Genomic DNA, 15,425 nt, shown 5'->3' on the forward strand with positions numbered 1-15,425 from the left:
TATATTACTACCCTTCAATGCGACTATGATGTCAATTATATATCCAGATGCATAACAACTGATGTCAAGGGTTTATGATTTTTTTCTCCATGTCCAATTAATTGTACAAATGTGAATAGCATGCTTTAAAATTTGCTCATGGAAACTATATATTTGTTGTGCATGATTGATAAGTGATCAAGCTCGATCAGATTAAGTGATCAACTCACTTCTGAGTTCTGACGAGGATAATGCTCTGTGTCTTGTGCATTATGGTACAGGAGATTAATGCCTTGATCCTTGAGTAAATAACTCCGTGTAGTTCAGATGGGTTACTTTTTTGTGATGGTTGATCTTTTAATTCTTGAGTGCTTAGGAATTAAACAATATTTTTAGATAAAGATGAATGTTCAAAAATCATTAGTTTTCTGAGGCAGAGATGCTGTTCGGTGTGAGCTTCTTTGATGCGGACCTGACAGATTGTAAAACTGTGCTCTTCTTTTTTTTCTATTCTGGTAGTTTCATCCAGATGGTGAAGTTCCGAAATGAAGGAATCCTTCATTCCCAGCAAAAGGAGTTTTAGGATGTCGATTACATGTGATTTTTGTTGAATTTCTTTGGAATATTTTCCAAGCTAGGAAATGCACGGCACTTATCAACTTCACTATACTGCAGAGAGAAGATGAAGAATGGCTTGCTGAGCACCGCCTCTGCCATTGACAAATTTGAATGGAGTGTTCAATATTGTTTAGGTATCTATAATTTTCTAGAAGCACCTTTGACTCTTTGAGGCTTAAATAATTTCAGAGTAACCTAAATATACCCGCACGGTAAAGTTTGCGTTCCTTTCTTCATCGGTACCTATTGCTGTCTGACCAGTTTGTATGTTTGATTCGACGTGTTCTATTTATGGTAACAATGGTCATTCCATGACAGGGTAAATGAAAAATATCAGAAGTAATTAGGGAGGTTTTAATTGTAGAAGGCTATCCTTTTCTCTCTCTTTTTTTAAAGTTCACTCATTCCCTTCTAGGGAATATCTTCCCCGTGTACTTTAGACTTATGGTTTGTTAGGCATATCTCGTTACCTATAAAACTAAACTAAACTAAAACTTAATGGAATATTTTCTTCCGTTTGATCTTAATTTGATTACTCTAATCGATAGTTATTAAATAAACTATGATTATTCGGAAGCTATTGTGCGTTACTAGATAATAGGCAAAACAATACATTTTTTATCGGCAAGACTTTCTCTATTAGGCCCCCTTTGATTCAAAGAAAATTCATAGGAATTTTAGAGGATTTTATTCTTATAGGAATTTTTTCTATATAGCCCTTTAAATCAAAGGAATGGATCGTATGGAATCCTATGAAATTCCTATGGATTGCCTATGTAAGTTTTAGAGGAATTCTAACATGAGATAAAACCTCTTGGAAACTTTCCTTTGAGTCTTTATCTCTCATCTAATTCCTGCGTTTTTCCTGCGGTCCAATCAAACGACCATTCCTTTGTTTTTCCTGTGTTTTGCAATCCTCTGTTTTACACTTACATTCCTATCAAAATCCTGCGTTTTTTCTATTTCTATGTTTTCTCATTTCTGCGATTTAAAGGGGCCCTTAACTTGAACTGAATGTTGCTATACAGGTCACATACTCACATCTATGTTTGAAATTTGAATGGTGATGAAGTCCTCAAGCAATCAGGGAAGATGAAAAAAAAAGCGTAATTATCAATGGACTTAAATGCCCTGTTTAGTGATCTGGTCATCTGGAAAAGCAGAGGCTTCTACCAAGTACAATCTGCAGCATGGTGTGCCATCCTCTGGGTTTGTCTCCACTGATCTTGGCAATCTCCTCAGTTTATCAAACAGGTTCTGCGGGTGACTTAGCAGCCCAAAATGTGCTTGTGGATCTCCAATTTGTGACAAAGTTACCTGAGAGAACCCAATGGAAGGCAGCAGGAGATCAGGGCTGTCATGGTAGAAATGGTACATTGCCCGAGAGAGCGATACTGCATTCTTGTTCATGAAGTCAGCCAGGAGGACAGTGTGGACTGAGGTGCGGCAGGCCACAATGGTTTCGAGGACTTGCATTGCATGGACATGGTGAAGGTAATAGAGGATGCCTTCAAGAACCCATATGGTGTTCCTTTCAGGAACATAGCCGTAGCTCTGTAGCTTGGTGATCCAGTCTCCATCTCGGATGTCGGCAGGAACCCTAGTCAATGATTTTGCCATCATGGTGAGTTTCTGATTATTTGCAGAGCTCATTGCTTCGTGAAGAAGATCTGTTTTCATTTCTAGGAGCTCCGGGAAGTCAAGTTCAAATACCGTGCACTCCTTCAGGCAGCTCAGTCGATAGGCTCTCGCATCCATCCCTACAAATTCATTTTTTTTTCCAAGTCAGTCTTTTTCTCACTAGGAACAGATGTACGAATGTATATACTTTGTCAGAAATAAAGTCCCTTCTTCAGCTGAAAAAGGTTGTATCTCTTGTTACAGAAGTTTTTTGTGAAATTCTTGAGAAAACTACTATAATCTTTTCGCCATCTTTGTTGAATTCAGTCGTCTTTGTATGGGTTGTTATCATGCCGTGCGTGCAAATGAAATACCAGAATGTGCATAGGCAATATTAGCCTTGGTAATTCCTGGTAAATTTATTTTAATGTGCATGGTTGAATCCCAAAATATTTGAGCAGAGTTTTTGACACATTCTCATGTACTGCCAATTTTCATCTTGTTTTCCAGATTAGCACACCAATAGTGATGAAGTTGATGTTGAAACCTTATGCAGTTGAGTGTAATCCTCATCCTGGGTTAATAAAATTCAAAAGTTCTCATGGTGTACATCGTGCCAAACAGCTAATAATGCGATGAAGGGATCTAACAGCAAATGTCAATCTGAAAGGGAGGAGCAAATATAAATATCAGGCATTCACTGTTTGAAGCTGACGTGCTATGTGGAGTCCAGACAAACAGTACTATGAAAGCTTGAACGTCCTACTCCTGCATCCCCACATTGTTGGATAGCTTTGTTCTTGCTGTTATGTTGCCGGGTGTCTTCATTTCCAGCCACAATTATTTCTCTGTTTTTTTTCCTTTAGTCCAAATGTACTTAACACTTATGCAAGTTTATGTTAAATGTCGGCATTCCGTAACGAGACCAAAGTTTTTTTTCTTTATTCTTTCTCTTTTTTAAAAAAAAAATCCTGGCAAGTTGCTTGTTGCCACATAATTAAAAATGGACAACGTGGAAGAAGACCCGCCAATTGTCCACGCATGAATAAAGTTCATGTTTGCAAAAGCTCTATTAATCAGTTGCCTATTAGTGTACAAAGCTGATAAATGTTTATGTTCTAATATATGTATTTGTATGGCATGATGTATATACCACTGTACTGTAGTATTAGCACACATCTGTACAAATACAATACATAGAATACATACGTATTGTAACACTAAACTTCAGTACTGTACGTTGCGCACACATACTATTCCTGAGCGTGCACAATACTAGTACTATCATAATAATTGCATTTCTACCCTTCAAATTTTGTCCCAAAAAATTGAATTTCTGATAAAATGGGATCCAACAAGTGGAATCTGTATCCCAACATTCCTTTTAATTAATTTTACATGTTGAAAGTGTGTCTCAACCTTCAATTTTAATCAGGTAGTTATTAAATATGGTTATTGTAGTAAATTGTGTTTTTATTAATTTGCCTCTAATATCTTAAAAATGTAATTATTATGGTACGAAGGTTACTAATTAAGTACGTACATGTTACATGCATGTCAGCATACGCATGCACACACAGTACATGCCTGCATGATCATAGCAGATGAGGATAGCTTAGGTTTTGTGTTTAATTACGAAATCAATTACCAGCGCCGAGGAGGACGACCTGGGCGGCGCCGCCGAGGCTGGCGACGGCGGCCTCGACGCGGGCGTCGAACCAGAGCGTGCGGACGGCGATCATGACGCCGTGCACCTCCCTCGCCCCGGCCTCCTCGTCGCGCCGCATCCGCTCCCGGAGCGCCGCCAGGAACCTCCCCCCGGCGAGCACCCCGGCCGCCGGGTCGCGCACCGCGCGCCCCCACAGCGCCCTCGCCGCCGCCGTCTGGCACGCGCTCTGCATCACCGGCCCCCACTCCGCCTCCACCCGCGCGTGCAGCGCCCTCACCCCCTCCCCCTCCTCCTCGCCGCCACCGCCATTGACGACGACGACCTCGCTCGCCGCCGCCGCCGCCGCCGCCGTCACCTTCTCCCTCTCCTCTTCCTCCTTGGACATGGCATGCACACAGCCACACGTACTAAAACCTCTCCGGTGAATTTACACGGAAGTAGTGTGGGCCATTTTAAGGTGGTAGTAGGCTAGTAGCGAGGAAGAGATAAGAAAAGAGGGCCACACGTACATGAGCTAGTTTTTTTTTTTTTTTTTTTTTTTTTTTTGGCGGGGGAGAGCTTTAAATTGTGTGCACATGTAATGGGTCGGGGCACGGGTGGTAGGCGGGTGGTGCGCGATTTTTCGCCGGGCTCTCCTTCGATCGACGATCGCCTCGTGCGATCGACGTGCGCGCGCGGACTGTGGCGCGACGGCGACGTACGGCGGGTGATGCGGTCAGTTTATTAATGGCGCGTAGGAGGGGGAGGTATAGCAGAGGCTGGAGCTGTCGCGGTGGGAGGACCGGAGGAGGAGAAGACAAGCACGTGCGGATTTATTATAGCTAGCTGTGCTGTTGATCTCCATCGATCGTACGCCTCCGGCCGCCGCAAGACGTCACTACTTAAAAAAACCATCTGCAACCCTTTACTTATTCCGAATTGCTAAGCTTCTGTCGACAGAAAATGCATCTCAAATATTGCTGATTTTGAATCACCGGATGTGCTTCGCGATTCATGCTTTTGGTGCTTCTTTTCCAACTCCGGCGACCTCCTCTTTTTCTTCGGTGCTTCGGTGCCGATGACAACCCAAACTTCAGCAGAGGATCGATGAATTAGGGTCCTGGGGTGGAGAGGGGGAAGAAGGGGGAGGTCGCCGAGTTTAGATGGATGGTCATGGGAGGCGGTGGCCCGGCGGTGGGCGGCGAAGTGGGTGCACGGTGCCACCGGAGCTGCAGGGATGAAAGAGGGCGGCGAGCCGGCATTGGTGGCGGACCGGGGGCATCTCACCGTCGGTAGCTCAAGGAGGGAGGAGATGGGAGAGGGAAGAGGGGGGAGGGGGAGGAGGCCGGCTGAGAGGGCCTCGCTAGCGCCGTTGATGCCTTCTCGGCCAGCCGGCGAGGCCCGGCAGCAGCACACTAGGGCGGCGAAGCAATGTCGGGAGAAAGGAAGATAAGGAAATTTTTAGGGTTGGGTTTCTTTGCACGAATCTTAAAATAATTGGGTGGCTCATAATTTACAAGATTCATACTGACGTCAATATGATATTTTAAATACCCGTCTATAGTATATAGGTATGTTACTATGATAAGCTCAACAATATAAACTACGTCATCTAATACTATGATATTACTATTTAGTCTTTTTTGTTATTTGTGCAGGGGTTCTAACAAAATCCCACCTATGATCTTTGCATCCCCCTCTCCACCCTCCTCTCTCCTAGAACTCCATCTCCTGCTCTCCTCCCTCTCTTCTCCCAACTCACCTATCACTCTTTTGTTCAATCCGTCGTCTCTCCCTCTCTAATTTATTGTTTTGGTAGTTTGAATAGTACATGTGTTTATTTTGGTTAAATTGGTAATGCCGATGCTAGAATTTGTGAAAATCCATAACATTCTTCACTATATTTTCACGTTTTGGATCCATGTTGATAGCGGACCAAATATGACCGAATGTAGTCTTATCTTACCAAATAATTGATTGCGGAAACTTGCTACCAAAGAATTAGTAACGTAAAGTAGTATTCCAAGTAGGCCCCATATGTTCTTTTTGAACTTTGCTTCGCTTGATACTAACAAAAATCGGTTTGGAACCTTCCGGACTGAAGATCAGTCACCCTGTTGGTGACATGTCCAGCTCAGCGAACGGCTGCATCTCCCTGAAAGAAAAACGACATCTCCCCTGCTTTGTTTCATGATTACTCAATATAATTTTTAAAAGCACCACTTTTAGTAATAGAGCATGAGGATTGAGGGTTCAAATTAACCTATGCCGAGAGAAGTGCTAAAACCAAGCTAGGTGTTACAAATGGATTTCAATTATTTTCTTCAATTCTTTATTCAGAGCCCTCCAATTCAAGACACTGGACAAAGAGGTATTCTTGTTTGTTTGTACACGCTGAAACTTTGTTTATGTCAGCTAACCAGTTCCCTTCCCTTTATACAAACAGCAATGCAAGAATTTCTCAAATTCACGATGGAATTATAATGCTTACCAAGAAGTTATTTTTTTCAAATATAACCTAAGGTTCCACTAGAATAAAGAAAATTCATCAAGGCCTCCTTTGGTTACTCCCTTTCCCCTTTAGTCTACTTTTTATAGAGATTAACCGAACAAACCCTAAGGAAAAAAATCCTCCTTTCAAAAAAAGCTTTTTCTCAATGCAACTTAAATTTTTTAAAATGAAACAACTCAAATTTGCACAAAACTGAAGAAAATTGTTGTGTTTTCAGTTTTCACTAGTCATTAACCAACACATCTAGCTCTTCAAGCACAAAAAGGTAAATAAAAACGTACACACAAAAATAGAAAGAACTAGTAATAAATGAGAGACTTGATAATTTAACACTTCTTAACATGGGTTTTGATTATTTGATATCTTGACCCATTTTCATTCACTCATATAGTGCCACGTATCATTCTCACAAGTGTCAATTAAAACAATTCAAAAAAGAAGTTCAAATTACTCCATCAAATTTCTCACAAAGTAAAGCCAGTAACAACAGTAACCAACTTGCTCTTCCCCCATTTCATATTTTCATTTCCTCTAACTTGCAACTCCTCCTCTCCAGTACTCTCCACAGTCCACGCCAACCACCGCCCGCCGACAGCCGCGCCCCCACCCACCGCCACCGCCGCCGCCGCCGCATGACGGTGTCGCGCGGCCCGCCGGGGCGGCCGGCGGCGTCGTCGGGCTGCCTCGGGTGCTGGAGGAGGCGCCCGCCGCTGGGGTTCGGCGCCAAGGTCACCATCGCCATCGCGCTCGGCCTCTCCTTCGCCATCGTCTGGACCTCCCTCTCCCCGACCTCCTCCTCCCAGCAGATCTCCACCGAGCGCTCCTCCTTCGCCGCCGACATCGTCGACCCTCCCCCCGCCTCCCACAACCATACTGCCACTACCACCACCACCGCCGCCGCCGGCGGCGGCCACAGGAAGCCCCGCCCCACTACCTCCCGCAGCCACAAGAAGCGCCATCCTCCCGCCGGATCCCACCCCCACCGCCCCAATGCCACCGCCTCGCCGGATTCCACTCCGGCAAACGCGGATCACGCCGTGCAGTCAAAACCCGCCGAGCCGGAGCCGGAGCCAGGGACTGAGCTAGAGGAGGAGGAGGTGGAGCAAGATCAGGAGGAGAAGGAGGCGGAATTGCCCATGCCCGAGGAGAGCGGAGACGGGAAGGCGCCCGAGGAGGAAAGCGAGAAGGCGCCGGAGCTGGAGCTCGACGAGCTCAGCGAGGGAGACGGGTACGGCGAGGAGGCGGAAGAGGGGCAGAAGAAAGCTCCAAAGAAGACGAAGAAGCAGCCGCCCTTGTTCAGCTCGTCTGCACATTACCACTGGAAGCACTGCGGCGCCAAGAGCGGCCACCATTACATCCCTTGTGTGGATTTTGATGGGGATGGGAGCCAGAGGCACCGCGAGCGGAGCTGCCCGAGGTTGCCGGCGACGTGCCTCGTGTCAATGCCCAAGGAGTATAAGCCGCCTGCTCCGTGGCCGGAGAGGAAAGAGAAGGTGGATCACATAATTCATAGTTGGACATTGATAGTGGATTGATATCTGAAGTTGTTCTTTTGGTGATTGTTGGCATGCTTGCAGGTTTGGTATGGGAATATTGGACATCCTAGGTTGTCAAGTTATGTTAAGGGTCATGGCTGGTTGAACCGGACTGGCGATTACTTGATGTTCCCACCTGATGAGTGGGAATTTAAAGGTGGATCAAGGCATTACGTCGAAGCAATCGATGAGGTAACAAATCCGTTCCCCTTAGATGCAACCTTTGGGTTTCCTTGGAAAGAATTCCCATGGGAGGATTGTTCCATTGCTGGGGCATTTGGCCATGGATGATGAGGAATTGCTGGTCTACAAGTACATGGCAAAGAGAGACTTGACTACCACATTGCACACGAGTACTTACTGGCCACCATTGTCAAAATACCTTGATACGGTTTTCTTCACATTGTCTTTTATCCTGCAATGTGGCCAAGGATATCAAGTAGGTTGATCCATAAGCCAAATTGTTTTTTTGATGTGAGCACCGAGTTTACACTTGAAATTTTGTACTAGTGGTATAGTTCATGGTGTTTCAATGATGTTTCTTTCAAGAATATTTTCCATAAATATTTGCATGATGTTTAAGGAGTGGATGGACTTTCCTTTGAGAATTAAAAGCCAGTTAGAAACCGAATGTGAAAACAATATTTGGCTGATAAAGCAAATATGTTGTGCATGTTTACTATTGACCATAATGTGTAGTCTGTAGATGATGGTTGATGGCTAGTTGTGACTTTAGATTATTTTTGTCGGATAGGAGGATATAGCTGAACAGTCACAAGTAAAATCACACTCCCTTCCAACTTGAAATTTGTGCATTAATTGATGCCTACTCTGATTTCTGAAGGGTGATTGCTAGGTGGCTTTCTCAAATGAAAAGTTTGTTTCCATTGATCTGTGTTCCGTGTCCTGGTTAAAATGATGTGAATTCATATGTTCAATTTGTGTATGAAAAACTGCAATTACATTGAACTGCATGTTGCTTTATTCATTCTTCTAGGCATTCCATTTGTCTTAATGCCTAACACAATCTGCACATCACTTCTTTTGTCACTTAGATGGCACCTGACATTGACTGGGGTAAAAATATTCGAGTAGTACTGGATATTGGATGCAAGAGTGCTGGCTTTGGTGTCGCTCTACTTGAGAAGGATGTGATAACACTATCTTTAGGTCTTACGAATGATCAAACTGACCTTGCACAAGTTGCCCTTGAACGTGGCATCCCTGCAACAGTTGGCAGTCTTGGATCAAAAAGGTTACCCTTCCCTAGTGGTGCATTTGATGCTATCCACTGTGGTGATTGCAACATACCATGGCATTCTAATGGTATGTGCATACTGTTGCATTACTTTTTATTGTACATAACGATACTATCTTTTGTTACATCGTAAGCAATTACATGTATTCCATGGTTTAGGTGGAAAGCTTCTCCTAGAGATAAATAGGATCCTTCGTCCAGGAGGATACTTCATTATATCAAGCAAACATGGTGACCTTGAGAGTGAAGAAGGTATGTTGAAGTTTTATATTTGTAGAAAAACCTGGAATGACTCTAATTTTGATGCCATTTTAATTTATAGAAGCATATGCAATTGTGCATTTCCATGTCATGTATGTTTGAGTTCCTAATATTATTCTAACTAGGAAAATTAGCTTAACCTTTTATATTCTTATTCACATTCCTCCCAATTTTCTTTTCCAGGAATATCAGCTTCAATGACTGCTATATGTTGGAATGTAATAGCTTACAACAGTGATGATGTCAGTGAAGCTGGAGTGAAGATATTCCAACGACCACCTTCCAATGATGAATATGATCTGAGAGCAAAAAAAGATCCACCATTTTGTAAGGAAGACCAGAACAAAGCTCCTGCATGGTAAGACGATTACTTGGACGGCATGACTACATCATTTCATTGAGATAAATGTTTTTCCTGTAAGCTTGTACAATGGTAAGTTTGGTTTTCCCTTTTAGGTATACTCTGATCAGACATTGCCTGCATAAAGCTCCTGTTGGCATTGAAGAACGAGGCAGTGAATGGCCTGAAGAGTGGCCCAAGAGGATTGAGACTTTTCCTGAGTGGCTTGGGGACTTGCAAACAAGGGTGGAAGCTGATCATAAACATTGGAAGGCTGTTGTTGAGAAATCATATCTGGATGGATTGGGAATTGATTGGTCAAATATCCGAAGTGTTCTGGATATGAGAGCTGTATTTGGAGGGTATTCTTCTGCTTTCTAACTACTGATTGACGATAGATTAATAGAATTGCTCTGAGTAATAATATGCAACTATGCAGTATTACTTTAAAAATAAATAGAGAAAATATGTAATGAATCAGCTGTGACTGTTTCCTTGCAGATTTGCTGCTGCACTGGCATCGAAAAAAGTTTGGGTCATGAATGTTGTTCCTGTTCATGCTCCGGACACTTTACCCATAATCTACGAGCGTGGGCTGATTGGTGTCTACCATGATTGGTGTGAACCATTTAGCACATACCCAAGGTCATATGATCTTCTACATGCTGACCACTTGTTCTCACGCTTGAACAACAGGTATGTCATAGAAATACTAGTCTTTCTTGGGCTTCATATGATATTTAGTTTCATCTTGTTATTGGAAGCCGCTTATTTATGCTGTATGACTGTATCTCATGGTTCTTTTGGAGAGTTCTTTTATGGTCCTTGGGAATGTACAGAGGTATATGTACCTCGCACAACCAAGGACCATTAAAAAAAATCTCTTTTAGGACACATCATTTTGCATAAGTTCCAAACTCACCGAAACATTGAGCATCTAGCTTCTATGTCCTGATGCATGATAATTAAAGTAATGCTTGATATGCTATTGCTTGAATTATGTAGATGCAAGCAACCTGTCTCAATCGTGGTTGAGATGGACCGAATTTTGAGGCCTGGAGGTTGGGCCATCATCAGAGAGAAGCTTGAGATCCTTGATCCATTAGAGAAAATTCTGAAATCATTGCATTGGGAAATAGTGATGGCATTCAGGAAGGACAAGGCGGGCATCATGTCTGTAAAGAAGACGACTTGGCGGCCATGATCTAATCTGTTGATACGAGTCTCCCGACATACCAATTTTGAAGTGGTACAGGCGTACAGCTATTGATTTCTTAATCTGGGTTAAAGATACACGATTGATTCATTGTTTGCACCAACAATATGCTAGCCATCTACTACCTGTTGTAGAATACTTCTGGAGCATCCCAGTTCCAGGCGCGAGGAAGAGACCCTGAAATTCAGGCTGGATACTGAAAAACAGGGTTGTACAAGCTGTAACATTTAGCAATTGTTTGTATTTCTTGTAAATTGTAACAATATGTAAAGATTGCAACAATTGCTTGGTGCTGTTTAAAGTTGTAAAAATGTGTGAATACTGTACGTAAGACGAGAACAAAACCTTTTCCTGTACTACTCTCTGCACTTGCTCTTCCACAAGAAAGCATGCAACTCAAATTGCATGTAAAATGTTGGAATACAAACAGTGTTTCCTACTGTCCATTCTCTTGTAACCTGTGATCCACATTGTATTTCAGAAAAGCAGCAATTTGTCACATGAAATTTGCCTCAGGCTTTATCATCATGAATTCACATGATCATGCAACCATTTAGCATGCAGAAACTGAGAAGACTTAAGAACAAGGGTTAATTGGATCCATGCCATTATAAATTCTTCAGTTTTGACATATACCATTACTATTCAATTATTTATGTTCACGCCATTATAATTTTTCAGATATTGAAAATATACCAGACCTCTAAATAGTTGAATAGTATGACATATATCAAAAGTGAAGAATTTATAATGGCATAAATCCAATTAACACGAACAAAAGAAATTGCAATTCATGATGTACATATGAATGGTTTAAGAGCAAACCAAGATTTTTGATACTACAGGGTCAGGACCACAGGACTATGATTTTTGCCTTCAAAAATTTCAATCGAAGTATACTTTACCTTTTTCTTTTTAGGTCCTTTATATGTTTTTAAATTTCGTACGAATTTTATTACATAAGAGTCTCTCATCAGATTGTTTCAAAACCCCCCAAAACCCAAGGGCTAATCGGGCAACCTCCTTCCCCACGCCGCCGCCGCCGCCGCCGCCGCGATGCCTCCTCCCTTCCCGACGGCGACCGCCGCCGCCTCCACCACCTCCCACCTCGCCCTCCTCCTCCTCCTCTCATCCTCCTCCGTCTTCTTCCTCTACAAGTCCCTCCGCCTCCGCCGCAACAACCCACCATCCCCTCCTCCGGGCCAGGGCCCCGCCCCAACCCCGACCCTCCTCTACGCCTCCGCCACCGGCACCTCCAAGGCCCTCGCCGCCGGCCTCTCCCGCCGTCTCGCGGAGGCCGTCGTCACCGCCCACCCCGCCGACGCCGCGGCCTTCGACCCGGACGACCTCCCCTCCCTCCCGCTGCTGCTGCTCGTGCTCCCCACCCACGACGGCGGCGCGCCCCCTCCCGCCGCGGCCTTCCTCGCCCGCTGGCTCGAGGAGTCCGCCGCCGACTTCCGCGCGGGGGCGGCGCTGCTGTCGGGGCTCCGCTTCGCCGTCTTCGGCGTCGGGTCGCGGGCCTACGGGGAGACGTTCAACGCCGCCGCGAGGAGCTTCTCGCGGTGGCTGCGCGCGCTCGGCGCCGCCGAGGTGGTCGCCGTCGGGGAGGGTGACGTGGATGGTGGGGATCTCGAGGTCGTGTTCGAGGAGTGGTGTGGGAGGGTGGTGAGGGTGGTGAAAGGGGAGGAGATCGGAGAGGGGCACAACGGAGAGAGCGATGGCTTTGATGAGTTGGAAGAGGAGGAATCCGATGATGACGACGACGAAGAGGAGGTCGATGGCGGGGAGGTCGACATGGAGGACATTGCCGGGAAGGCACCGGCGGCAAGGAGGCGGAATGGGAAGGTGGAGGGGGCTTTGTCCAACGGAGGGGAGAATGGTGTGAGGGACATGGTCACTCCAATCATCAGGACGAGTTTAGAGAAGCAAGTGAGGATCATATTTCTCTACATTTTACGATTGATACATAATGTGCAATTCCAGTTAAGCTTTAGGGCCACATGGAATATCTTGATCACATATGTTCACATCAGTTATGAGTGTTAAGCATGCTTAGTGTAGATGGGTAACATCTATTGGTCTTAACTGTAATCCAAATCTACCCCTTTATTTGTTTCAGGGTTACAAAATTATCGGTTCTCATAGTGGGGTGAAGATTTGTAGATGGACAAAGTCACAACTCCGAGGCCGCGGAGGGTGTTACAAGCACTCATTTTATGGCATAGAAAGTCACAGGTGAAAATTTTGTTTCTGTAGCATTGTAGCAATGTATGCAGAAGGCTTGTTAGATGGTAGCTGCAGTTTCGCTATGTTTATCTTATTTTGCCACTTAGAACCTTGGATATTGTAGAAGAATCATAATTTATATTATGAGAAAATAATACTACGTAGACGTCCTTGATTGCTTATCTTATTTTCTATTTTTGCTCATTTTGGCAGATGTATGGAGGCAACTCCAAGTCTGGCCTGTGCAAATAAGTGTGTGTTTTGTTGGAGGCATCACACAAATCCTGTTGGGAAGAGTTGGAAATGGAAGATGGATGATCCTCTCGACATTGTTAATGCTGCAATTGATCAACACACAAAGATGGTTAAGCAGATGAAAGGGGTACCAGGTATGTATGTATCTAAAGTCCTATGTAAATATTCATGATGGTGAAAATGCCTTACATATTGTTACTACCCAAAAATAAGTTAAATGCCTTACATACTGTTACTACCAAAAAATAAGTTAAATCCATGGAAAATCAAGCTGTGACCATTCCATTGCCTGCAAGTTTTACTTGCCTATATGGAAAACAACCTGAACAGGATTCCAACACATATTCTCGCATCAATCATGTCAAAATGCTCCAGTAAGGGATGTCTGCATTTATCAGACGTGAAGCTTCTAAATTTTGCTTTTATGAACACAGCCTTGCAAGAAAACTATGATGCAAAATTTCTGGCAAGAAAATTGGTTTGCCAGTCATGATGGATCTGCAAGCAATATTACTGCAGTCTTTCTTGGCTAAAAATAAAAATGCTGAATTGCTGATCCATGCTTTTTCAGGAGTAAAGCCAGAGAGGCTGGCAGAGGGTCTATCTCCTAGACATTGTGCATTATCTCTGGTCGGGGAACCGATTATGTATCCAGAGATAAATGTTCTGATCGATGAGCTACACCGCAGACACATATCTACATTTCTTGTCACTAATGCACAGTTTCCTGATAAGATTAAGACACTGAAACCAATCACTCAGGTCATATTCGAATTAAGATCTATTTTGGCGTTTAAGTGCTCGGAGCAACAAGCTTTAAAAATATCTGTTTGTATGGTTGCAGCTGTATGTCAGTGTGGATGCAGCTACAAAGGAAAGCTTGAAAGCTGTCGACAGACCATTATTTTCAGACTTCTGGGAGCGTTTTCTGGTAATGCAAAAATACTTCCAGACGTACATCATGAACACAAGGTTTGCATATACTGATCTGTATTGTTTTTCGTGCTATTTACCTTGATGTGGCCCTAGGATTCACTGAAGTCACTGCATGACAAAGATCAACGAACTGTCTACCGGCTGACATTGGTTAAAGGCTGGAATGCAGAAGAGATAGATGGTTATGCAAAGTTACTAAGCCTTGGCCAACCCGATTTCATTGAAATCAAGGGTGTGACATATTGTGGCTCGTAAGTGCCTTATAATCTTCTTTCATGTGGATTGCAGCCTGTCTCTTCAGTTGCTTGTTTAACTACCTTATATTTTGTGACAAATGCTTTCAGGTCAGCAACTTCCAAGTTAACGATGGAAAATGTCCCCTGGCACTCTGATGTAAAAGATTTCTCAGAGGCTTTGGCATTAAAAAGCGGTGGCGTGTATGAAGTAGCTTGTGAGCATGCTCATTCATGCTGTGTTCTACTTGCAAAGGTGGATAAGTTCAAGATCAACGGCAAATGGCATACCTGGATAGATTATGATCGATTCCATGAACTGGTGAGCTTTTCCTCAAGAATAACTAGTAGTCTAGTATGCAACATAGACAAGAAGATAATTCATGTATCTCAATTGGCTTCACCAATGCAGGTGACATCCGGAAAGCCTTTTAGGAGCCAAGATTACATGGCTCTCACACCTTCCTGGGCTGTCTATGGTGCAGAGGAAGGTGGCTTTGATCCAGATCAATCTCGTTACAAGAAAGAAAGACGTCATGGTGCAGCAGCGCTCAAAGACTAACCTATCTCCAATCATTACCAATTTTGTTACCAAGCCCTCGGATTGCTTCCTTGAAGGACTAACCTATTTTCTAGATTTCAATAGTCAAAATTTTGCGGTGGCCTTTTCCATTTCATGGATCTGTCTGTGTGTATCAATCCGTTCCTGGATTAATTGTGTACGCCATAGGCCTATACTAAATATTTTACAACATGGAGCTCTGTTTTATTTCTCTGACCAGATGGTT

The 15,425-nt window shown here is 43.8% G+C and overlaps 1 protein-coding gene and 1 pseudogene across 1 annotated transcript; one reads left to right on the forward strand and one right to left on the reverse strand.

Moving 5' to 3' along the window:
* Positions 1-1,643: 1,643 nt before the first annotated feature.
* On the reverse strand, positions 1,644-4,431 carry LOC127768170 (uncharacterized). Its single transcript, XM_052293707.1, has 2 exons — positions 3,866-4,431; positions 1,644-2,357 (listed from the first exon to the last, which is right to left on the reverse strand). The coding sequence occupies exons 1-2, from the start codon at positions 4,269-4,271 to the stop codon at positions 1,720-1,722; spliced, it is 1,044 nt and encodes a 347-aa protein (XP_052149667.1). The 5' UTR covers positions 4,272-4,431; the 3' UTR covers positions 1,644-1,719.
* A 2,500-nt stretch (positions 4,432-6,931) lies between these two features.
* Positions 6,932-15,412, forward strand: LOC127766407 (uncharacterized; annotated as a pseudogene).
* Positions 15,413-15,425: the final 13 nt, after the last annotated feature.

The sequence above is a fragment of the Oryza glaberrima genome, chromosome 3, assembly GCF_000147395.1.
Source record: "Oryza glaberrima chromosome 3, OglaRS2, whole genome shotgun sequence".
NCBI classification, from domain to species: domain Eukaryota; kingdom Viridiplantae; phylum Streptophyta; class Magnoliopsida; order Poales; family Poaceae; genus Oryza; species Oryza glaberrima.